This window comes from Fonsecaea monophora (genome assembly GCF_001642475.1).
Source record: "Fonsecaea monophora strain CBS 269.37 chromosome Unknown Scaff40, whole genome shotgun sequence".
Classification (NCBI taxonomy): domain Eukaryota; kingdom Fungi; phylum Ascomycota; class Eurotiomycetes; order Chaetothyriales; family Herpotrichiellaceae; genus Fonsecaea; species Fonsecaea monophora.
In genome coordinates, this window is record NW_019173971.1 from 52,927 (window position 1) to 77,518 (window position 24,592).

Below are 24,592 nucleotides of genomic sequence, written 5' to 3' on the forward strand. Positions count from 1 at the left end.
ATTTCCGCTCTCGACAGCCCACGAGGAGAGGGGAATTGAGTATGTAATATCTAAGAGAACATTATTATGGGATGCATGTACCTCGTACCGAATCGTAATATATATATCCTATCCTATCTGGCTGCTGACTGCGGGCCGCTACCAACTTTCTTAGAGGGGTTTTTTTTTATTTATCTGGCAGAGAGGGTTGGATTTTATACACCTTTTCAATATACTCTAACAAGACCATTCCGAGACTCGGAGGGATCTGGCTTTCTGCGTGCTCGTGCTCTGGTCGATAAACCAAGGACCTACCCACGCATTGAACACATCATATCACATCACATCACATAACATCGCATAGAACAGCGAGTTGGGCACGAAGTCAGTTAGTTACCTAGGTACATAGGCAGGTAGTTGGTATTATGGGCTCCACCACCGCACAATCCTCCAAGCGGACCGTCACCGACGACGACATCTCGAGTCTCAAGTCGCTGTTGGCGTCGACCAAGGCCGCCGTCCTCACCCCCCAGGATGCATCCTACGCGGCATCGATAAAGCGCTGGTCCAACGCGGCCGAGAAGCCCGCGGGCGTGGTCGTCGTCCCCACCACGGCTGATGAGGTCGCCGTCGCGGTCAAGTTCGCCGCCGACAAAGGGATCGACCTGGCCGTCAAGGGCGGCGGCCATTCGACAGCCGGCGTCAGCAGCACCCACGGCGGGTTGCTGATTGATCTGAACACCGGCATGAAGCGCGTCGACGTCGATCTCGACAGGAAGGTCTTCCTCATCCAGGGCGGCGCTGCGTGGGGGGACGTCGACCAGGCTGGCGTGAAGCACGGGCTTGCCACCGTGGGGGGCACGGTCGCGGACACGGGCGTCGGCGGGCTGACCCTCGGTGGTGGCTACGGGTGGCTCTCGGGCCAGCGGGGCCTGGCCATCGATAACCTGGTCGAATGCACCGTCGTGCTCGCGACGGGGGAGATCAAGAAGGCCAGCGCTCAGGAGAACCCGGACCTGTTCTGGGCGCTGCAGGGCGCGGGACAGAACTTTGGCGTCATCACCGAGTTCGTCCTCAAGGCGTACGATCAGGGCGACGTCTTCGCCGGCATGCTCATGTACGCGCCAACGCCGGAGAACATTGAGAAAGTGGTCAAGGCCACCAACGACCTGTACACGCCGGACGAGCACGGCAAGACCAAGGTCGCCGGTCGGGGCGCCGGCGGGATCGCGTTCGCTCGACCGCCCCCCGCGCAGGGCCAGGTCATGCTGATGGCCGTGGTCATCTACTTTGGCAGCGAGGCCGAGGCCAAGGCGCAGTACAAGGCGCTGTACGACATCGGGCCGGTGGTCGACACGACGGCCACGGTGGCGTACCCGGTCATCAACACGGTGCTGGCGCCGCCGATCGGGCTGCGCGCCAGCATGAAGGGCACGGCGTTCACGATGCCGCTGCGCGCGGGGTTTGTTGAGGAGATCCGCCGCGAGTACACGGCCTTCACCGACGGCAACGACGACACGGGCATCAGCCTCGTGCTCTTCGAGGTCTACGACCCCAGCCAGGTCGTCGCGCACGACGCCGGCAGCTTCGCAAACCGCGGCTGGCACCTCAACGGCATGGTCTGCCCCATCTGGACCAAGCCCGAGCACGACGCCTCCTGTCGCCAGTGGGCCAGGGACTTGACCGCGCTGTTCAAGCGCGAGCTGGAGGACCAGGCCAAGCAGGCTGGCAAAGGGGTGGACGGGGGCGTGGGACTCAAGGGGAACAAGGGCGCCACGATGCTCTATGGGAATTATGACCGTGAGTTTTTGCCTTTTCCTTTTTACCTTGTCCTTTGGTTTTTTGACACTATTCATTCCATAATCTCCATTCTCCCAGCCGGATACCTATATTTAACTACCTGACTAACTAATCCTCGCTTGGTGTGTTAGAATACGACGAAAAATCCCGCGACATCTTCGGCGACAACTACCCGCGCCTGCAGCGGCTCAAGGCCCAGTACGACCCAGGGAACGTGTTCAACAAGCTCTTTGCGGTCACACCGCAGGTTTAATCCAGATATATCATAAACTGCCAGAGGGATAGACAGAGGGGGAAGGGAGCGAATAGGATGGAGGGGGGATGGAGAGCAGAAGGGGGGGAAGGGAGAGCAGAAGGGGAGGAAGGGAGGACGATATATAGATAATAATGAAACTTGCAGGAGACATTACTTCATTCGTACAGCCGGCGTATTCCTTTTGGGACTGAATCCCATCATCTATTTCACGTCTGGACTTGTCGCAGGCCTGCCCGGTGCCAGAGTACTGCACTCCCAATGCACTCACCAACACCGTCCTCTTCTGGCGACAAGCTCGAGACGGCCGAACGGCGGGCAAAATCGTTCTTCCACACAATTAGACGCGCTTAGCTTCTTGTTTGTCACCAGCGGTGGGATGATGACTTGATGCAATACATTCCGGCCAGACCAGGGCGGGTTTCTCACTTGCTAGCGGCAACATCTGGTCAAGACTTGAGGCACCTGCGTCTGGCCAGTATATATTGTCTGAATAATTCAATTAGCGAGCCAGGATTAGACCCTGATTTCTGTTCACAAACCTGTGCTCCCGTAACCGGAGCGATGACGGGGTGGCGACGCAGCATTGAAGTCTTGAATTCCAGCATTCGCTGTCTTATCCGAAATGGCACAATTCATGACTGGAGTGCAACCTGTCGATCCGCAGTCGGAGACCCTGCTCTGACCGACACGTATTCTGCCTACCCCTGCCAAAGAATTGCGCAGCTTAGTCATACGGTCATCTAAGCAGGCCATGTATGTAGGAGCTTTAGGTTTTTGGCAATACCATCGTCGCAAGAGCCTGACTTTGGCACTAGGAATTGGGTCAGCCATCAATTTTACACAAGAGCCGAATAATTTTTGGACATACCATCTGGTGATATACGCCCCTCTTCCTGATAAGCTCTGTATGACTTCCCTTCTCCAATAGACGACCGCCCTCGCCCAAGACAAATATAACATCCGCGTTTTGAACTGTGGCAAGCCGATGCGCGACCGCTATCATGGTTCTACCTTTCGCCGCCCGCTCAAAGGCTGCTTGGACGAGCTTCTCGTTCTCTGAATCAAGAGAGCTAGTGGCTTCATCGAGAAGGAGGACCTTTGGGTTGCGAATAAGAGCCCGAGCTATAGAAATGCGCTGCTTCTGTCCGCCGGAGAGAGCGACGCCACGGGACCCGATGTCGGTATTGTAGCCTTCAGGAAGGGACTCGGCGAAGTCATGAATCAAGGCATCACGACATGCGGTATGGAGTTGCTCCTCTGTGATCGTGCTGGGGTCAATACCGAGAAGAACATTGTCTCGAATCGTGCCTGTAGGAGTCAGTGCTGAAGAATATAGTTGGGAGTGGGAAGAGTGCTGACCTTGGACGAGAAGAGGCTCTTGTGCTACCAGAGACAGGTGCTTGCGATAGGTGTCAACGTCGACATCCGAGATATCCTTCCCATTGAAAAGGATCTGACCCTTCTCTGGCACATAGAATCTCTCCAGTAGGGATATAACGCTTGTCTTGCCGCAGCCTGACGACCCAACTAGAGCTGCGAACTGTCCTTTCTCGATAGTCATGTTCAGTGCGTCGAGGACGGGCATCTTTCGAGACGGATACCTTAGCCGAACGTCACGAAACTCAATTTTGATGCCACCTTCTGTGTCAGGAATATCGTTCTTTTCGGGTTGCTCCCTCAAGCGCGTTTCTCTTGCGTCGAGCATGCGGTTTGATGCAGCCGTCGCTTGGGCAGCGTTGGGACCGAAACTCAGACTTTGGCCAAACCCTTCCGCAGCATTCATCATTGCCATCAAGCACACGAAAAACCCCAAGATACCAATCTCTCCGTGCTCGAGAAGTCGGCCACCGTAGTAAAAGATGAGCGCCTGACAGCCTAAAGTCGCACTGTCAGCGAATCCAAGAATGATACTGACCCAACGTGCTTTCTTGAATGCAGCAAGGACATGGTCATTGCAAAGCTTCTCGAAACGACTTAAGATTGAGCCTTCCAGGTTTAGAGATGTCACTGTACGGAACGCGCCAACTGCTTCGGAAGCAAATTGAGAGCTCTCGGCGAAAACCGCATCGTTCATCTTCTCAAACAATAGCTCATATCGAAATCGAATGTAGCCCGAGAAGATGCACACTGGCATCACAGCACCCATCGAGACAAGTGCCAGCCTCCAGTTGTAAGATAGAGCCATGACAACGCCACCGATGATGTTACCAATTGCAATACAGACTTGGGCGATATTGGTCCCCAGCATCTGCTCAAGCTTCGATGGGTCGTCTCTGACTCGTGAAACCAATGTACCATGTGAGTGGCCATCCTCGTCGAAGTACGCTGCTCGCTGAAAAATAAGTGACTCGAAATACTGTGTTTGGTACTTTGCCCGGATGAAAGACGCCACACGGCCCGCGGAGGTGAAGGTCAGGAAGTACACGATAGCCGCCGAAACCGCAAAGACAGTCCACATACCGGCCAGGAAATCCACCTCGGTCATAAGCCGAGAGTGGTTGTCCTGGTATTTGAAAAGGTCAATGGACCTGGAAAAGAGCCAAGCGTACAACGGCTGAGCTGTGCCGGCCGCGGCGGACGTGACGATGGAGAAAGCGATGATCCCCCAGTGCGTCTTGGACTCGTAGAAAAACCGGCCAAAACTTCCGAAGAAGCCACGACTGCGTCTGTGCCCCTTTTTGTCATACTCGCCGACAGAACCACCGTACTCGGAATCTAGTCGTGTCGTTTCATGGGTCAGGATGCCAGCAACCTCAGTCTCAAATTCAGACTCGATACCCTCTTGTGCTGAGTCTTTAAGAGAAATGGCTTGAGTGCAGACCAGTCTAGAATAAACTCCGCCCTCGACAGATACTAGAGTCTCATGTGTGCCTGACTCAACGACCCTGCCCCTGCTAAGAACGACAATATGATCAGCATTCTTAATGGTTGAGAGTCGGTGCGCAATAATGATAGTTGTTCGGCCTTTAGCTGCCTTGTCGAGCGCGGCTTGCACGATTTGCTCACCCCGAACGTCAATCGCACTGGTGGCTTCGTCGAGGATGAGGATGGAGGGTTTCTTGACGATCGATCGTGCGATGGCAATGCGTTGACGTTGGCCACCGGACAATCGAGCGCCGGCATCACCGATCTTCGTATCGTATCCCTGGAGCTGTCAGTCACTGTTACTTTATCACTTCTGAGTCCATACATGCGGGAGCTTGTCGATAAATTCATCAGCGAATGCTTGTTGGCAGGCATCTTTAACAAGCTGCCTCTTGCGCTCCTCTGGTTCGCTATCCAACGGAGAAGCAATCAATCCAAGGGCAACATTGTTATAGATTGTGTCATTGAACAAGAAGGGCTCCTGTTGAACAAGTCCAATGTGGGATCGCCACCACTCGACGTCGATGTCATCCAACAAATGACCACAAGTCCTGACCTCTCCTTGTAGGGTGACTGGGGGCTCATTTTCTGGGTCTTTGATCATGGTCAGCTCAACATTGTCGCCATCGCCCTCCTGAGCCTTCTTGTTCTTGTCCCTCTCATACTGTGTCGTCTTGGCGATGGCATGCTGCTGTCTAAGGGTGTACCAACGTTCAATCAGGCCGACGATGGTGCTCTTGCCTGAACCCGACGGACCAACAATAGCAGTAATCTTGCCAGCCTTGATGCGCAGGTCCAGATGGTCTAGGGTCTTGATGTGGGGTCGGCTCGGATATGCGAAGGTAACCTTGTCGAAAACAATATCTTCGGCTGCAGAGACTTCGGGTTCCCTGAGCCAGCCTCGAACGGGCAAAGGAGTATCGATGACGGAAAAGAACTCGCAGGCGGCTAGCGTCGCTTTTCCAATAGCTTGAATAGGTTCCGAAACACGATTCAAGGAAAAGAAGATGGTGGTAAGCGTCAGAAGAACGCTAAATGTATGTTAACTTTTAGAAGTGGTCTTGAAGATATTGATTTTCTTACACCGTGATGACCCCGACGCTGTCCAGTCTATTCTTTGTGAACATCAGAGTGCCATACCAGAAAGTAAGAGCAACGGTTCCGAAGACACCAAAGAACTGCATGAGTTAGATTTGTTTGTTAACATCAGCAGGTTATGTGTTTGTCACCTACAGTCAGAGCGAACTGGGCTGATGTGAGCGGACTAGTAGCTTGAGCGTGCTTCCTCGCCTCCTCAACAAGGACGCCATACTTATCCACGATCTGTCGTTGCGCACTACAAGCCATGATCATTCGAATACTCGAAAAGGCTTCGGAGGCAATAGTTGCGGCTTGAGACTCTGACTTGGCCTGGCGTGCTTGACCTTTGACAGTCATTGGGGTTAGAGTGGATACGATCAACACGATAGCCACGAATCCCGACATTGTGACGAGTGCCAATTCCCAGTTCCACACGAGAGCGACGACGAGGCCGGCGATGATGAGAGAGGTGTACTCGACGACGATACCGAGCTTCTCGGAGACACCAAGCTGAAGGGTATTGCTGCTGGCTGTAATTGTGCCGATGGCATGCCCCGGTGGTAGAGAGTCGAGAACATGGACACTCTGGCCCAAGAGTTGAGTAAGGTAGTGCAGTCTGATGGCGGCCGAAAGTCGGAGTCCAATCATTCGAAAGGCAAACTTGTGGATGGCGCCGAGAACGAAACGAACTAGAAACAGGGCAAAGACGTAAAGACTTCAAACTGTAAGTCGGTAGCTTTGACGAGAGAGAAGGCGAAGGACGTACCAGAGCTGGTCGATATCGTCGCCGAATGCTTCGCCGTTTTGAGTATTGTTTCCACTTTCGAAATCGGTGAATTTAGAGGCAAATCGACCTGCACGAGCATCAACTATGTGCGAGGACAAGGTAGTTGGCATTATCGCATACCAAACAGGACGGACATCAGGGGCGTGGTGACTCCAGCGCAAACCGCAGCCAGCACGCCCACGATGTAAACGGTGATATCCCAGGTGGTTGCGTAAGTGAAGATACGCTGGAGGAGTCAGCGGATAGACAGTATTCAAGATAAGGAGCAATCTGACGAGGTAGTCTTTGAACGTCGCCACGCGTTCCAACTCGAGACTTCTGTTGATTGTTCCTTCTGGGGGAAAGTCATTGGAGGTCGCTGCGTGTGGAGCAATACGCTGTCTGCCAGGCGGGCCTTGTTCGCGCATTGTGTCACAATCGTCGAGACGAAGAGAAGCCGATTCAAGCCAGAGTTTCCAAAGGGCTACCAACATATGGTCGGGTACGAGAGTACTAAAGGAAAAGAGGGATCTTCAAGGCAATATATGCAATGTGGTCGAGCCAGGGGACAAGTTCATATGGCCCGCCTGCGGGTAGTGGATGGCAACGAGGGACTATTTAATCACCCACTGTAGTGCTAGCCACAAAGCCTTTACCAGTAATGTTCGTTTTTTTCCTCCTTAAATGACTCACAACAATCGACATTCTCTGGCCCCTATTATCGCGGGTGTAGTATTGAAGCTTGAGGCAGCGGAGAGCACAAAGACCTCCGCGACCGACGGTGACAAGGCGGAAGATGTGATTGGTTCCTTTTTTGCCCCACAACACGGGCTCTCACAAGGCCGCGTTCGTTCGGAGCCCTTTTTGCCCTCCGCCCCGACGTCAACGAAATCTTGCTTCCCACGCAACGCAGATTCAAAGCCGCCTTCGAGTGTGCAACTTTACTCATTGTGGGCTCGTAATTGCTGCTTGCTGGGCCTGCGATAACGCTCAACCAACTAGACATGGAGAAGACTCGCGCCTGTGTCAATTGCTCCCGAGCCAAGACAAAGTGTGTTTGGCCGTCCCCGCGTCACGATGATGGCGAGGTCTGCGAAAGGTTTGTCGTTTGCACTCTGTACCTTGGTCCAACTAGCATTGATTATTGTAAAGGTGTTCCCGAAATAATCTCTCCTGCTACCAGGTATATTCTGTGTCCAAGAAGAGGCGGGGCAAGGCGACGTAAGTCATCTGGCGAAGGGGCTGTGGCTGTCCTTACGCCGTGGAATAAGGACTGACAATACACATGCACAGTCATGCAAAAGTCATTGAACAAAAGTTGGACAATATTATGATGTTATTGAGTCGAGACCGAGAATGCGCAGTTCAAGCCGACCGAGCAAATGCACAGACAACCTTTTTCACCGGTGGCCTTCCACCAGCGACAACGCAAGCGTTGTTCCAAGATCAAATTCCAGTTCCTTCGATGCAGCCCCCTGACATATCACTTCCAGCACGATCTGGCTCGGTGTCAATAGTCTCGGGCTTTCAATTTTCGTTCTCCGAGGCGAATCAGGTCCTCCAAGAATACATGATAGCCATGGTCCCTCAGTTCCCGTTCGTCCCTCTACCTTCTCACGACGCCTACGAGATGTTCAAGGACAAGCCGTTCCTGCTGAAGACCATTTTGTGGGTTTGTCGGCCTCCGGGGCCGGACGCTTCCGCTGCATTTGAGAGCTGGTTCCGGCAAAATGTCGCGCATCAGACTGTCGTCCTGATGAACAAGAGCTTGGATGTTGTCCAAGCTATTCTAGTGTTTCTCGCCTGGTACGGATCCCAATCCCGCTTAGAAAATTTTCATGTCTTCCGTTGCCAGAAATTGACAGATTGCGTTACTAGGAAGGATATCTATTTCTATGCGGCCGCCAAGGATACAAGCCTTCTGCAATTGGCCGTGGGTTTGGTGGAGGATCTTGGGCTGAACAAGCCCCAAAGTCTTACTGCGAATTCCACCCTAGGGTCGATTGTTGAGGAGGCGGCTCAGCTGAGAAACGATCTTCCGCCCCAACCTAGGCAAACCGGCGACAGTCATCGGGCGGCCCTCGGGGTGTATTATATGTCATCCACGTGAGTCTCCAGCCTCTATGTCCCGTTCTGCACAATGCTCATCACGTCCGCTTTAGCCTGTTCAGCCTTCTCGGCAAGCGGAGTAGACTCGAATATGCTCCTCACTTCGACAATTTCTGCACTCAGATCATGCGGGAGCAAGAATATCCTACGGACTCATTATTGGTGAACCTTGTGCGCATGCAGCGGATTGCGGTTAAGGTGCATGATACTTTTAGGGACATGATCGAGGTCACCAATGACAGGCCTTTTCAGGATGTCGACTCTATTGCCGTCGCTTCTATTCGAAATGAGTTGGATGTATTAATGCAGCAGTTACCAGACTCTCTCAAGTGGAATCGTACGTCTGCCACCACGATCACGCGGGACAAACGCTGACATCTCTATCTAGATCTCTTGCAAATGCTTAGTGCTGCTGTACGCATCCGTTTGTACGAGTCCTGTAAGTCTGGCGACAAGGACGGAAAGCTTGGACCTACACACCTGAGACGTCGTATGATGTGGGACTGCTTGGAGAGCGCGAAAGTGCTCTGCGACGGGTTCTGTTTGGTCCCAGTCGAATCGTTTCCCTTCCTGACGTGCGTGCCCATCCTTCAACTCGCGTTAGCCATCATCAAGGCCTTGAGACTGCTCTGCGTGGAAGATTATGCCTGGGACGTGGAGACCGCGCGAACGACCTATGACCTCCCGGGTGCTCTGCAACAGCTGAACAAACTCTTTGAGACAGCCAGTGGCCTCAGGAGTCCTCGATGTAGCACTCTCCTCCACGGCCGGCCCATTTTCTCTCAGTATTCCGAAGCATATCGAGATATCGAGCGCTGGTATCTGTCCAAGCTAAATCCGAGCGTCGCTCATTCAGATTCGGTATTGGAGCAGCCAGCAACCGTGCTTCATGCGGCACAGTATGAAGGTCTAGAGTTTTGGACTCAGTTGGAGGATTTGACGTACGGGCTAACGCCCTAAAAGCAGCACGCGAGAGCATGCTAGACGTCGACCAATCCTTATCCGATGATGACGAGGATAGTCCACACACTGGTTCGATCTTTGCAGACTTAAAATGTAAGTATCGGACCGATTGAGCGCAGGCTATAATAAAAGCAGGCCAATTCAATCCAAAGGAGCCATTCACCACGTTCGGATCAGCATTCTCGCAGCGTACAATAAAGTCTCGCGAGCACCAGCACGACTTGTGCCCGAGGGGGTAAGGGATCCACATAGCGTATCGCGCATTCATCATCGGCGTCGATAGAATGTTCTACACTGGTCAATGATGGCACGAGCACCGCGAAAGCACCGAGGCCGAAAACAGAGCAGTCTCTTTCGATCCAGGCGAGTGGTCATGCCAAGCATGAAAGTCGTGAGGAAGGTCGAACGAGGACTGTCGACAGGCACCTTTCAGCTCATCTTGGAGCAAGACTAAGGCGCGTTGGCGTTGCTCCAGACAAAGGGTGAGATTGGGAGTGTCGAAAAAAGGCCTCGAACCTGGCGCTGACGCTCTGGATGGCATGGACCAGAGAAGGACATCTCACAAGATGTTCGACGACGGGAAAGGGAGAGTGGAGTATCGTTTCGGATCAACGACCACCATCTGGCAACTTTTCTCCACCCCAAGCTGGAGTAGGAGCTGATTGATATTCGAAAGACCACATAGGGGGTTTATCATACGGCCCGTAGCTAAGCCCTGGCATCTCTACTTGCCATTGTTTCAGACGAGGTGTCGCCCGACACACAGAGCCTCGCAGCTGACACCGGTGGTATATGGGATAGTCCTCGTCACATTTCACTCGCCGCCGCGTCTTGCATTCTAGGCAGCCGGGATTTACTTTTTCAACGCTTCTTTGGCTCGAGAAGACCTCGCTCGTTCCCTCTAGAGAGTTCGGGATCTCGATGAAATGTGCGGAATGATTGGGCACAGCGAGATGGGACCCGGAGAGCAGCGATCATGGCGGCTTGCTGCCACGGGTGAGCTTGGCATGTACGTGGTCCGAGGAAGGTTGCCCAACAAAGAATCTCTGTCAGCCTTGAGGCGGAGGATGATTATCTAGGAATTTGATCGTGAAGAGAGGACAGCGTTGATTGGCCAAGGATCAGCTGGGGGGTCATATTCAGTTATGGAAGCTGGCTGGTGCAGTCTGGTGATGTCGGGGAGCTGATAGGTTGCTGTCGCTGATAATGAGGCTCGAACAAACTGCTCTCCACTTAGCAAGACAGATCAAATGCGTTCTTTACTGAAAGTTAGACAAACGTGCGCCACCAACACAGCTTTAGCTCCATGAGAAGTTGACCGGCCTCGGGGTATATAATATATATATATATATATATATATTCTATGACTACGAGGCTCTACTTCTTAAAAGGATCTATCTATCTTGGTAAAGTATACTAACACAACCCTTCCAGTAATAGTCATGTTGTCCCATGTACAGGACGTTGGGCTGGTCAGTCTTGACTCTTTGTTGTGGAACTCGACTCATTCTATCTCTGACGAGGAAGGCGACTCGCCGATCTGCTTCGAACTTATCTGTTGAATGTATCTCCAGTTAATGGATTCATTCTATCAAAGATGACTCATTATCCACGGCAGACATCCATGTTTTTTTTTTCCGGGCAGGGACATCATCTCGTAATCCTCAACGTCATTCCTGATAACAGTCTCAATCTCAATGTAGTTCAATGCTTAACCACAATCTTGCCGCCCGCGTCATGACTGTCCATCAATGCATGCGCCTTCTGTATATCCTGGTATTCAAACACATGTGTCGGCCGTGCGTCCCACTCCCCCCTCTCGATTTTGTCCGCAATCTCTTGCAGGGGAATCTTCTCCATGGGAAAATCTTCCGTGCCTAGCACTTTGCTGTGGAATAGGCTAAAGTGCACGCCCGGCTCCATCTCGATCATCGGGTTAAAATCCTTGACGGGCGCGAGCCCACCCAGCCATCCGGCCTGGAGCATCCGGCCCCCAGCGCGGGTGAGGCGGAGGGAGTCGAGCAGGGCGACGTTGCCAATCAGGTTGAGCGTCTTGTCGAATTTGTGGTCTGGGAGGAAGCGCTGGCTGAGCGGGTTTTCCTCGAGGACCGCGTCTTCCACGCCCATCCTCGTCAACATGTCGAACCGCTCCTGTCGTCTCGTGGTTGCTGTCACTTTAGCCCCCGCATTCACCGCGAGGTGAACTGCCGCTTGACCGATGGTGCTTGTGGCGCCGCGGATCAGGACCCTCTCGCCCCTGCGCAGGTCGAGGATGGTGAAGAGGCACGAATACGCCGTGGAATACACCTCGGGCAACGCGGCCAGTTGCTCCCAAGAGAGGTTGGTCTTGATCTTGACCACGTTCGCGACGGGGACGTTGACGAACTCGCCATATCCACCTGGTCGATTCCGACCCATGCCACCCATCACTCCGACCACCGTGTCGCCTTTCTGAAACTTGCCCAAAGGGTCGGCCTCTACAATGCCCACGCATTCGAGGCCGGAGATGGGGTTCCATTCGTCCCATTCGCCCTTGCGCATGTGCATTTCGGCGTGGTTCAGGCCGAATGCTTTCACGTGGACGAGCACTTCGCCTGGAGTAGGAGCGGGTTTGGGAACGGTTTTGTGGTGAAGGACTTCTGGACCTCCAAAGGCGGTGATGACGATGGCTTGCATGGTTTCGGTGTCAGACATGGCTGTGAGTAGAGTGTGCTCGACCAGCTAAACTGTACAAGTTTTGGTTATGCTAGAGACAGTGATTTGATGTTGAGACTCGATTTAATTTTCCACTAGATAGGTGATCCGGTAGTTGACTGCGTGGTCTTCCATCCTGCCAAAGGGGTGCTCACTCACGCATTTATACCTTTTGTTCGTGCTCACCAGGGCGTATCCTACCAACACCCCCATTAACATACTGCGCGGCACAGTACAAGCCCTGGAGTCATGAAATGTAAACATCGATGGATGTGCAAGGATGAGACGTTGCCCATTTCGTAACAAGCGCATCACAACGGCAGCGAATGCAAATGCAGCGACCAGCATCTAACCCAGTGATAGGTTCGTCGAGCTGGGTGAGGACCAGCCCAGGACGCGAGGGGAAACCCTGAGTTGCTGGATTAAGAAAATGCTCCATCAGCAAGTAAGGCTGTCGCTCGCCAGACAAGGGGGATTGACACCATTATGCATTACAGCGTGATTGGGGAGGATGTCCGGGGAGATGGTGTGTTGAGTTGATTGAAAAGCTGACAAAGGCTGCACTTAGAGAAACTCTAAGCAGAGGATGTGCTGCTTTTGTGGTGACGTAGCAGTTGCGCACCAAGCTAACTTCTTCTGGAAAGCTTCCCGCCTGTAGAAGCACGACACCGCCAAAAGCGGCATTCTGCGCGTATTGAGCTTCTACTAACAATATTGGTGCTGCCTGCGCCGCTTTTGCAGTGAATCACCATACTATGGCTAATGCTCATCTCTTCTCCCTCGTCTACGGAGAGTACTGCATCGCCCCGATAGCTATCTGCCATCATGATTATTTCCCCACGGCCAAATCGAGCAGCTTTGGAAAGTCCGGCGTGCCCAGCCCCGTGGCAGCATCCCAGCCCTTGACCGCCTGCCACCCAGCGCCAGGAACCCCTGGCGCATCGTCACCCGAGTTCGTCACGTTTTCACATCCGCTTGACGACCCTTCCGTGATGTCCGTGACCGCCTTGTTGGTGTAGGCCTTGGTGTAGAGCCAGGGGTTCAAAAAGCCCAGCGGCTTCTGGCCCCGGGACAGTCGGGCCGAGTTGATGTTGGCGATGATGGCGGCCCAGGTAGGCGTGGCGGCACTCGTGCCCCCGCTCAATTGCTCCCGGCCGAGATGGAAGATGGGGAACGTCGTCCATGCCTGCGCAGCCACGTCCGGGATGGCCCTCCCAGTCCGATTGTACAGGCCCTGAAACTTGTTCTTGACGGCGGTGCTGTTCAGATACGTCTCGACGTGCTCGCGCTGGTAGTCCGGCCGGGCGAACACGTCGCTGAAGCCCCCACCAGACATTCGCTCAGCGATCTCTGGCTGCACTTGGCCCGTACCGCCCACGCTCGTGACCCACGGGCAGCTGGCGGGGAACTGTGGCATAAACCTCGTCCGGTTGCGCCCGTCGTTGGTCATGCAGCCATCCCCTGGACCGCCGTCACCGCTGGAGGTGATGACGCTCACACCGCGAGCGCCCAGCTTGGCGAACAACTGGCACACACTGAGCATATAGGACACGGGGTGGGTCTGCTCGTCTTCCCCGTACGAGATGCTGATCACCTGCGGTAGTTTGTCGTTGGTTAGATTGACCATGTACTGCAGATACTCCAAGAACGGCTCCTGCTCGTTCAGCACGCCTGGTTTGTCTGGCAATTGCAGGTCGGGAATCCACGGGCCCCTGCCGCCGACCTTGTAAAAGTCCACCGGCGTCGGATACGAGAGCGTCAGACCGTACTGGACATCCATGTTGGCTTCTGAGGCCCAGTCCGCGTCGGTGGATTGGTTGTTGACGCCGCCATTCACGGATGTGATGGAAAAGTTTGCGCCTCGCGCGTACGGTGCCCATTTGTCCACGAACAGGGCCAGATCGGATCGGAGCACGTTTTGGCTCGCAAATGCGGGAATCCCCAATCGCGAGCCGGAGCTGGCGTTGGCACGGAAGTTGCCTATACCATACAGCGCACGGATACAGTCGGGTGAGGTGGTCGTGTTGCAATACGTCGCATTCAGTTTGGTTGGTGATCCGTAGACGGGGATCGAGCTCGCCGGAGGACCGGGTTGTTGGGCTGCCCGCGAACGGGCGAAATGGGTTGTCGGCTGGATCGTTTGGATGTGAGCATGAAGCCTGTCAGGGACGGAGTATTCGAGGGTGCGAATCCGCCAGCTTTTGTCTCCTGCGTGGTAGAACAAGAAGAAGGTAGTGTCAAGGAGACTCTCTGCCTGCATGACGGTGGTGTTGACGTTGATCCAATCCCCCTTGTCTTGCACGTCCACTGCCGAAATTCCATGTTCCTCAAGCCAGTCAAGCACAGCGTTAGAAATTGCTGGCTCGGGACGTAAGAGTGCGTCGAGCTCGTGGGCCTCGTAATGTTGGCCGTACAGCTCGTTGTCGGGATCGGAGATCCTCAGCAACTGGTCTTGGAGGAAAGTGTGCTTGTCATCCTCGCGAATCGCGATGTGGAGTTTGAGACGTGAGAGCGCTGGTGCTCGCGGCCCTTGGTACCAGCCTTCAGGAATGCCAGCGACTTGCTCAAACACCCTGAGGTGGCTGCTGCCTGGAGCGGCGCTTGCGATGCTGTGCAGCAGCAGAGCACACAGCACAAATAGCCTTGTACAGCTCAACATCCCTGATGATAAACCGCAGATTCTGAACGAAGTATTCGAGTCTCAAGAGGCCTGTGATGCCATTTCTTATGTCGAGAAACGTGCTCATGCGCATCCTATATGTCTTTGCCCCCCGGTTCCGTTGATCGTCGCAAGGCTGTGCAATTGACCCCGAATAGCGGCATTGTTCTGGGGATATTATTCAGACCCGAAAGCCGATCTCCACAAATCAGGCCGCAGGGAAAATGCAGGGAGGCACTCAGAGGTCATTGTGTGAGATTATGGTGTAGCCCTGCCTGTCATACCATGGCCTGGTGCCTGGTCTGGAGGGTGTGACGATCTCTCACGAGTGCCGAGTCGAGTCGAGGTTTGCTGTTCGTGGGGCCATGGTGCCGGGGAGGAGGTTGACAGTATTGCTTCTGCCTGGCAGTGAGTGGGTAGTGCTGATGGCCAGGATTGCCAGACACGCCAGATTGAGAGTATCATCCATGTTGGAGAATGGGCGAGTGGCAGGGTTTGTGTGTATATTGTAGCACTGAGAAAGGATTCTAGCAAAGGTTCTACGGTCTAATCCCTGCGGGGCTCCACTGATGGACTGCCTGATGGAGTGATACCAGTGCGCGCATACAAGTACATCTTCGGCGTTATGGCATTTGGTGAGAAAGACCTTAGGTCTAGGAGTTATGCTTAGCATTATTCGGTATTCCCCAGCTGTGGGTAAATATACTTTACCTGGTCAGCGCACTTCAACACCACCACCTAAAACACCCAACCTGCTACACGGCACATTCTCGTCCCAAACCAGTAGATGGTACACTCAGTTCCGAGTTCTGCTATTCTGGCAATTTATCTAGTTTCTTCACACAGATGTACAAAACCGGGTTGATAGGAAAAGGGCCATCTTTCAGGTCATGTATCCCATCAAAAGTCAGCCAAAAGCCCTCATCAAAAAGGTCGCCGTCGCTCATGATGCATAAAACCTCCGCATACCAAATGTAGCCCGTCAGTCAGCCCAGCATATCAAACGTCCACTCCCCATGCCGATTGCAGTCTCTGTAGCACCTTCTATGCACCCTCAATGCACCCCAAACTCAACCAGATCAGCGCTATCATCCAGCAAAAGCGGTCAAAAGGACACTGTTTCTCCTCTGTTTTCACCGGTTTGTGTTGAAAAACCAACTGCTCCGCTTGTTTCCTTCTGATCCGCTCAGATTCGAGATAATGGGTAAGCTGGGCGCACCATTGGCTCCATCAAGATTCGATGCTGCTCCGCCGCCGCCGCGAAGAGGTTTGGCTATCCGTGCACCAGCGTTCATCAGGCTGTTGAACCCACCGGTCGCTCCAGGCCCAGCAGTTGCCATGTTTCTCGAGGATACCTTTGCTGCTTCCAGACGCTCCTTGACTGCAGCAAGTTGTGCTTCAAACCTGTGAACCCCTGTTAGTTCCGAGTCTTGTGAAAGTACAATGACGGCGCCATACCTGTGGTTCGCTGCTGTCAATTTGTCTTGACTGTCGGCCAGCAGACTCTCTAGACTCAGTATCCGTTCATTCCGGGCAATCAACTTGCGCTCCGCAATCGCGACCTCCTTCTTCAGGCTCGTATTCTGGTCGACAAGCTGTCTTTGTACCACCGTAAGTTGCTCCAGGTTGCGCTCTAAGAATGCCATCTTCTTCTGCTGTTGGCGGTTGTTGCTCGAGCGGAGCACGTTGTTGTATTGCTCCCGCGTCTCGTCGAGTGAAATCTCCAACTCCACCACCCGCTCGCACCGGTTCTGCAGATCCCGCATCAGGTTCTTCTTCATCGATTCGAAGTCGGCGATTTGTTGTTGCAACGTCTTGCTCGTGCCGCCGTTGGCCGCACCAGCTCCATTGGCAGCACCCCTTGACTGGAGATCTGTAATGGTCTTCTGTAACCGTTCGACTTCTTGGGACTTGTGGGTAAGTTGATCTCGTAAGTCATGGACCAGCTCGCTCTGCGTTTCCTGGCGGTCTGAGAACAATTGCTCGAGCCGTCCTTTGACATCCTCCACATCTTCTGGGCCAAGATTTCGAGTCAACAAATCTTCATAATCCTGTTGCACCGCCGCTAGTTTCTCTTCCAGTCCAAGTGTTCGGTCCTCGTGCTCGTCCTCGGCACGGTCGTTGAGGGATTTCTCTGCTTGTCGGACTAGCGTCTGTGATTCCAACAATTTCGAGCGCAGATCTTCCAGATGATGGCTCGGTACAGCTTCGCCACTGAGACTGGCGGCATGCAAGGCGTCCACTTGATCGAGCATCTCTCGCATACGATTCTCATTATCGGAGAACGCGCTATCACCGAGGTCAAAGCCCGCCATCATCTTGGCCATCTTCTCTTTCTTCTTGCGGTCCTTTTCGTCCAAAGCCGCTGTGGTCTCTTTGGCGCTCATCTTGAGGTCTAGCAACTGCTGTTTGACTGAAATCAGCTCCGCCTCCAATTCCGAGTTCGCGTCTTTCAAGCCCTCCATGGTGATTGCGTCTTCCTTGCTCTGGTATGACAGCTTCTGCAGCTCCAGTTGTGTCTTGTTCAGTTTATCTGCCATGCTCTCGTTTTCTTTGGCTGTCCGCATAGCGCCTTCCTTGTATGATTTGAGCTCCTCTCGAGCCTCTTGAAGGCTTCGCTCTGCATTAGCGACCTGTGTTTCCTTCTCAGTAAGCTGATCTTGAAGTTCATTCTCTCGTCGTAGAAATTCCTCTCGCTCATCTTTCTCGAGTATAATACTGGGTGTACTTGATCTTTCGCCAGCCCGAGAATCGGGTCGACTGGGGGTGTCTGACCGGAGAAGTTCTGAAGGTGCCCTCGAGGGTGTGTCTGGTCTTGCTTTGGCTTCTGGTTTCTGTCCTGAGCCACCCAATGGAGGCACCCACTTTTCTTTGGGGACAGTCTCGCCTTTTCGCCATTGCTGCAACTCGGAATCCAACGAGGCAATATACTTTTCAAACGTCATGGTCTGGTTCTGAGCGAGTTTGAGCTGGCGCTTGAGCTCCGCCGGACTCAACTCGGCGTTGATCTTGGCCTTGTTCTTGATCGTCTTTGCTCTCATACCAAATCGCAGAGTGCTGACAGTCTCGGCATCGTTGTAGCTGCTGGGGGAACAGTTTATAATCAGGGTTGTCCTTGAGTTACCACCCAAACTTTCTTGCAGGATCCTGGTCAATTTGGAGTCTCGGTAGGGGACGTGTGTTGATTTGCCGTCAGTCAGAGCATTGATGACCATTCCCAGCGCGCTCAAACTCTTGTTGATTTTCTTCGCCTCTTCCAATGTTTGTCCACTCGCACCCGTCTTGCCGACCTTTTCTGAACCTGCCAAGTCCACAAGATATAGCATTCCACTCTTTTGCGACCCGGTGTTGACATCTTTTTGATTGATGGTGACCAAGAATATCGAGTGCGAGCGTGACGACTCCAGATTCATGTTGGTAGATGCGGTGACTCGTGATCTCTGCCCCAGATGCATAGCTGTATAGACTTCCTCCACCGTGTTGACATAGATTTCACGCAGTCCTTTCACATACGGGCCCCTTGGTCCTTCGTTTATGGGAAGATTGTCCATGACAGGGTTCAGCAAGTCTCGTATACGTTCCATATAAATTTCCAGGTAGGAGATGCCCACGGTGTATTCGATTTGCGCCGAGCCGTGAACGAGGATGGAATCGAATATCTGTTCGGTAATGCGAGGAATTATACCCTTCTTGTCCGCATCGTCCATATCTCCCATCATTGTATAAGACTTTCCAGCACCTGTTTGACCGTAGGCGAAGACGGTGCCATTGTAACCATTCATCACATCTTCAACCGTTGACCTTATGGAGAAATCGAATATATCGGCTTGTTGTGAGGACATGTCAAAGACTCGGTCGAAGGTAAAGGGGGCGTTGGTTTCGGAGGACTGCAAGTATGTGAGTTGGGCTGTTATGCGATGCGGTCAAGATCAATGGGCAGCAGTCTACCTGAAGCTGGACCGTGTCTTCGCCCATAAACTGGACGACCGGTTGGCCGCCATTTGCGAGCTCGACCTTGTTCTGAGGACGGAAACGGGCAACAACTGGTAGAGGCAGTTAGCAAGGGACTGGACAGAACACTGGCCCGAGGGGATCTCTATCGAACCTTTGATGTTGTTCCCGCCTCCGCTGCTCCCTGCGCCAGAACTAAAATCCGTGGTCAGTGCCGATATCATAAGGAGGGAAGGGTTGCCAGAGCATACGCCATGTTTTAGTCAGGACTCGACGTTGTCAATCTGGCCAGGCGGAAAGCATCAGTTCTGCGAAATGCTGGCCCGACTGCGCGGGTCAAGGTTGGTAAACAGGGCAAATTCAGGATCGCGGGAGTTTCAATGTTGGCGGACCAGACGCGATTGGGAAACCTGGGGTCAAAGGGGACAATGGTGAAGATTGGAATGGGAAGCGCAGTCAAAGTCCAGCGTTGACTCCCGAGTGATCCTAGGATACTTTTTCGAGGTCTCCGTTTTGGGAGTCGTCGAGGTGTCAGGCATACACGCGCGGTGCAGATGCAAAGTGCCAGGCGTGCCTGCAGCGACACCCTGTTTTCTCCCTGTTTCTCGGCTTTGCCTCGTTGACGCGCGCCCCCTTAGAGTTACGATCCTTGACCCCCGATGCGGCGGCTAGTGCGCCTACTCTCCCCCCCCCCCCCCTGTCGACCCTCTGAACTGACGTGACTGGCTCCCGTGCTCCCCTGTTGAGGTGCACGAGAATGCTTGTAGGTCATTTTCCCGAGTTAATCCTCCACCTTGCTTGTGCGTTGCCTTGTTAAGTACCGAGCAATCGAGTTTAGTAATTGTTATATAGCAGGAATAATACAGAATCTGCTCGGATCAAGTCATCCCAGCGGACAAGGTGAGATACATATAAGAAGTCTCCAAGCAGGAGGAGATTAGACTTTGAGTTTCTATCTCCCTTCCAGATCCTGTTTCATTTGATTACGGACAGTCAGATCCTCATGGCCACAGCAAAGACACAGTCGCTTTACTCCTCGCTCAAATTCACCCACAATGTCACCAAGACATCTTCGGGCTCAGAGGTCCATAGTTATACCTCCGACCTGGGTCCCGACTCTCCTATACTGACTCTAATCCATGGTTATCCTCAATCTGCTTATGAGTGAGAGATCCTCCCAACCATGACTATTAGTCCAGGCTGACCTGGTTGTAAACTAGATGGCGTCATGTCAGTTTTCCCCCACTTGTCCCAGCCTTGCAGACATGCGTGCAATATGCAGTCTTCCTTTAGCAGGCAGGGTGTTACCCTCATAGTGCAACACCACCCTCGCTTTAACAGGCTAACAAATACCAATTCAACAGGTCGTCCCTCTCCTTCAAGGGAAGTTCTCTTTGTTCGTTCCCGAACTTCCAGGCTATGGCACTTCGACGCCCATCCGGGATCCGGCATCGAATACGAAGCGCGCTGTAGGCACCGCCTTGCTGGAGGCCCTCGCAGACGTCTTCAAGACCAGAACGGCATCTTCTCCAAGACGCGTCATTCTAGGCGGTCACGATCGCGGTGCACGCATCAGTCACCGTCTTTCAGTCGACTTTTCCCACCCGAACCAATCCTCACCTGCGCTGTACAAGGACTTGAATCTGACGGTCCCCGGCACGATCCTGCTCGATATAATTCCGACCAAGGAACAGTGGACCGCCTTCTCTGACCCGGCCATATGCCAGGGATACTTTCACTGGCCACTCCTGGCCAACGCCGACCTGGCGACAGAGATGATCTCTGCGTACGGCGGCGGCAGATGGGCAAGGGAAGCGCACACACGCATCTCCGGCCCCAACCCGAAAGCGCTGGACAGAATCTCGTCTCACGACGCCCTCGACGTGTACGCTGGTCTGTTCAGTGACAAGGATGTCATCTACTACTCCTCTCTCGACTACGCGGCGGGTGCGGCTCCTGAGGCGACGGAGCAAGACGAGGACCAGAAGGCAGGAAGGAAAGTCGGCGTGCCATTGCTCGTCATGTTCAGTAAAGCGAAGCTAGGGGCACGCATTGACGTCGAAAGCACATGGAAAGGCTGGATCGCAGATGGAGTCGATTACGAAGGGTACGGCGTGGGAGATGGCTATGGTCACTATTTGCCCGAGGAGGCCTTCGAGATCGTCGCAGAGAAGATGTCGGCATTTGTCAAAAAAGTGACATGATCACGGTGGTGGATCAACCGTGGATCGCACTGTCCGGGAGGATATTGCAGAGTAGGTAAGGCTGACAACTGTCTTGAGTCAAACAAGGGTAAAACGCGTCATGATCACATTCCAAAACAAGTTCCTCGTCGTTGTCTTGAGCGAGCGACGTGTCATTATCATATTACATTATCTGGTTCGCGGATATTCCAGGAAGGCCGGCCCAAGAGTCTACTACGTCTTATCCCACTCATGCTTCGTGAGCTGCCATTTTCAGGGGGATCTCTCAACTGCGGTCCACCGCCTCTTCCCAGGGCTTCTCTCTCTCCTGATCGAAGATTCACCACCCCAGAGTCCCGCCTGACTCGCACTACGAACAGGGAAGAGGGAGGAGTCCGTTTTCTCGGTATCGCCTCTCGCTTCACTGTTCGTTCCGCTGCCGTTCCAGAGCGGGAACTCCTCCTGTATACTTTCTGAACGACCAACACTCAGCGAATTGGGTGTTGCGTAGGCATCACTCGACGACTCTGCAGTTTCATCGCGGGAATACCGACTTCCGCGTCGCCAGAGACCTGTAGGAGGTTCAGAGGAGTCCATCGTGTCTGCAGCATGGGATCGTTGACTGATGCTTCTAGCAGGCATCATCGATACAGAGCCGCGCGGCGCCATTGACTCCCCCAGACTGAATCCTTCTGGAGAATCGGCTCCCACCGCCCGACGACTGGCAAATGCTGGCGACTTTCCAAGTCGAGGCGAGTTCAACCCCAATGGGTTTGATGCGCCGCGGAGATGTTCGGTAGAGGCTATGATTTTCATGTCGTAGTCCTCCGATATGGTCAGATCGAGAGAGCCCCTTCGACGAGTCGGCGATGACGGTTCTGGGGGTGCCTGCTGGGTCTCTTTCCTCACAGCCATAGACAAGGAAGACAGGCCCACATCCCGCAATGCTGGTGCAGCTGTTAGCAATCTGATCAGAGCATTGCAGCCAGCCTGATGGGTGACCAGGATGATCACGAGATCTTCGTCGTCATCCTGATCATCACTATTCCCTGCTTCTGAGCCAGCTTGGTTCTCGTAGAATGCGATCATTTTCTGCAGACCATTGCGGAACCGCCGGTGCATTTTGCCCCAGTCCTCATCAAAAGGCCCACCGTCACCCCAGTCAAGTGGCTCACTCTGGCTGTCCCACTGACCGTCAATTTCGACACACGAATCCCGCGCATGAGCCACAAATCCCGGCGGAATTTTGTCCGAGGGCCCAATTGCATAATTCGGTATGGGAGGGCCATAACCCATACTCGCCTGGAGAGCCCTGTTTAAGATTCGAGCACCGTTTGCCAACTCGGTCCCAAATGAGATGTTGCGTGGCCGTTTTGGGAGTAAATGGCCAACCGCTGCCATAGCCCGCAGGCCAGTCTTTTCATGGACCGGCACAGATATGGCATCAGGTTCTCCCTCTTCCGTGTCGATCGGTGGCATATTGAAGGCTGGGGAGCCTGAGAGATCGGCACCTTTAATCTCCTCTTGTGGGATTTGTAATGTCATTTTGGCCTGCGAAACGAGAACCGCAGAGGGTGGAGGAGCAGAGCCCTCGTCGAAGTAGCTGGCGGTTTGCCATTCCCCCAGGAATGCATCAATGCGCAGCTTGCAGGTATTGTATCCAAGACGGTTTGTCTGCCCTTTGTCTTTGCTAGCGGCGCGGTCGAAAAATGCTTGATCACCATCCCCCGAGTCCGGGGCCGCAGCCTGCACCACCTCATCCATGGGCGAGAGACTAGAGCGAGTAGAGATTTGACGCGACTTCATGCGTGGTCGAGAGTGGTTTTGAGGATGTTGCATGCCCGCGGCAATCGCAATAGAAGACTGGACACATCGCAGATATGGCGAACTATGGATAATGATCTTCCGTCTCTTGCGAGGTTGGGTTTCGTTTGCTCCGTCTTCTTTGCCATCACTTTGAGGTTTCGATTGCTTTTCGAGATTATGCAGTTCGTTGTTGATCCTCAAGCCGAGAGACTGGCACTGGATCCAACCGCCGTAGGATAGAGGAGGGTCATATGGTGCTGAGGCTGTGGCAGCCCAGTTCCTATCTGCCTGGTCTAGACGGGCTCCATGACTATGGAAACCGCGTTAGTAGGAGTACTTGAAAGCAGAAGAGCATATATGGAAGGTGATCGTACCGGACAACAAAGATTACAGCTGGCTGTCTTCCCATGGTGGAAGCCGGACGGTTTCAATGCAAATGGGTATTGTTTCTATATTGCAACTTGAAATAAGGAAAAAATACGTCAACGTTGAAAAATTGCGGGGGTAGAGCTGGCAGTACAAAAGATCGGCCCCGACAGCCTAGAAAACAGGACTGGAAGTAAGAGGAAATGGTGTGTCACCGCAGGCGTAGGCGTGTCATCTTGAAGGATGGTGTGGATGTACCAAGTTGCTGGTACAATGCAGATGTGTAGTCTGCGACGATCAAAATTCAGTTCTTATGATGTTTTGTCCTGCGCCGCTGAGGCGACGGTGAAGGGTCATAGTGGGAACTATTTGGGGTGCGGTGTGAATCCTCGGTGAATCAGGTTTGTGTGAACTCCCCATTCATTCATCGGTCCGCTTTCTCCTTTTGCTTTGACAGGCGCCCGACAGATTCAACTCGAGAGGCGGAATCTGTTCCAGGTACCGAGGACTTTGTATGCACTTGATAATCGAGAACATCGTACAAGTCGACTCTGAGGTACTGGTGAGTACCGAGTAGAGTCAAGGATACAGTCTCACTCTTGGAAGCCCAAGCAGCAGACTTATCCCGAATCCATTCTACTTGGTACAGGTATATGTGCTTGTCTGTCACACAAGGACTTTGTACATCGTTATCGCCGTACTGCCATTTGAAGATTGTCGCTGGCTCGTCACCGTTGTCTCACGTGTCTTTATTATGTACCCGTTCACCGCGCGAATCAAACACCCAAGGCATGCTACCGGCCTCGGCAGGCCTCCGCGTATCTTCTCTCTGTGATCTTCCGTTTCAAGACGGGTGGCATCTTGCTATCAGCGGAACACTTCGTGTCGGACCGGCACCCCGCGTATCTCTTGATCAATCTCGTTTCGAAATTGAACACCAAGAAGCAGTCCACGAACACGAGCACAGTCAGGCTTATTCTCCGGGGCGCCTTAGCCGGGGGACACTAACTATGGCCACGAGCACGAGTACCTATATTTCATCTCGCCCCCAAACACGATCGTCTCCCATATCGTATCAGACCAACTATTTCCTACAAACAAGGACCTTAGACATG

The 24,592-nt window shown here is 53.3% G+C and overlaps 8 protein-coding genes across 8 annotated transcripts; 3 read left to right on the plus strand and 5 right to left on the minus strand.

Annotated features, from left to right (window-relative positions):
- Positions 1-404: 404 nt before the first annotated feature.
- On the plus strand, positions 405-2,032 carry AYO21_05991 (hypothetical protein; the record flags this gene model as incomplete). The annotated part of the gene is made up of 2 exons (XM_022655956.1): positions 405-1,779; positions 1,911-2,032. The coding sequence occupies 2 exons, from the start codon at positions 405-407 to the stop codon at positions 2,030-2,032; spliced, it is 1,497 nt and encodes a 498-aa protein (XP_022511668.1).
- Positions 2,033-2,801: 769 nt separating this feature from the next.
- Positions 2,802-7,174, minus strand: AYO21_05992 (hypothetical protein; the record flags this gene model as incomplete). Its single annotated transcript, XM_022655957.1, has 8 exons — positions 2,802-2,846; positions 2,904-5,180; positions 5,226-5,931; positions 5,984-6,078; positions 6,134-6,695; positions 6,747-6,834; positions 6,888-6,993; positions 7,043-7,174. 8 exons carry the CDS (start codon positions 7,172-7,174, stop codon positions 2,802-2,804), a joined length of 4,011 nt encoding a protein of 1,336 aa, XP_022511669.1.
- A 905-nt stretch (positions 7,175-8,079) lies between these two features.
- AYO21_05993 (hypothetical protein) lies at positions 8,080-9,815 on the plus strand (the record flags this gene model as incomplete). Its single annotated transcript, XM_022655958.1, has 4 exons — positions 8,080-8,552; positions 8,625-8,852; positions 8,909-9,192; positions 9,244-9,815. 4 exons carry the CDS (start codon positions 8,080-8,082, stop codon positions 9,813-9,815), a joined length of 1,557 nt encoding a protein of 518 aa, XP_022511670.1.
- A 1,707-nt stretch (positions 9,816-11,522) lies between these two features.
- Positions 11,523-12,512, minus strand: AYO21_05994 (hypothetical protein; the record flags this gene model as incomplete). Its single annotated transcript, XM_022655959.1, has 1 exon — positions 11,523-12,512. One exon carries the CDS (start codon positions 12,510-12,512, stop codon positions 11,523-11,525), a length of 990 nt encoding a protein of 329 aa, XP_022511671.1.
- Positions 12,513-13,341: 829 nt separating this feature from the next.
- On the minus strand, positions 13,342-15,640 carry AYO21_05995 (hypothetical protein; the record flags this gene model as incomplete). The annotated part of the gene is made up of 2 exons (XM_022655960.1): positions 13,342-15,121; positions 15,498-15,640. The coding sequence occupies 2 exons, from the start codon at positions 15,638-15,640 to the stop codon at positions 13,342-13,344; spliced, it is 1,923 nt and encodes a 640-aa protein (XP_022511672.1).
- A 664-nt stretch (positions 15,641-16,304) lies between these two features.
- Positions 16,305-19,378, minus strand: AYO21_05996 (hypothetical protein; the record flags this gene model as incomplete). The annotated part of the gene is made up of 4 exons (XM_022655961.1): positions 16,305-19,058; positions 19,120-19,214; positions 19,277-19,317; positions 19,374-19,378. 4 exons carry the CDS (start codon positions 19,376-19,378, stop codon positions 16,305-16,307), a joined length of 2,895 nt encoding a protein of 964 aa, XP_022511673.1.
- A 747-nt stretch (positions 19,379-20,125) lies between these two features.
- On the plus strand, positions 20,126-21,326 carry AYO21_05997 (hypothetical protein; the record flags this gene model as incomplete). Its single annotated transcript, XM_022655962.1, has 3 exons — positions 20,126-20,286; positions 20,343-20,352; positions 20,487-21,326. 3 exons carry the CDS (start codon positions 20,126-20,128, stop codon positions 21,324-21,326), a joined length of 1,011 nt encoding a protein of 336 aa, XP_022511674.1.
- Positions 21,327-21,578: 252 nt separating this feature from the next.
- AYO21_05998 (hypothetical protein) lies at positions 21,579-23,520 on the minus strand (the record flags this gene model as incomplete). Its single annotated transcript, XM_022655963.1, has 2 exons — positions 21,579-23,421; positions 23,486-23,520. The coding sequence occupies 2 exons, from the start codon at positions 23,518-23,520 to the stop codon at positions 21,579-21,581; spliced, it is 1,878 nt and encodes a 625-aa protein (XP_022511675.1).
- Between the last annotated feature and the right edge of the window lie 1,072 nt (positions 23,521-24,592).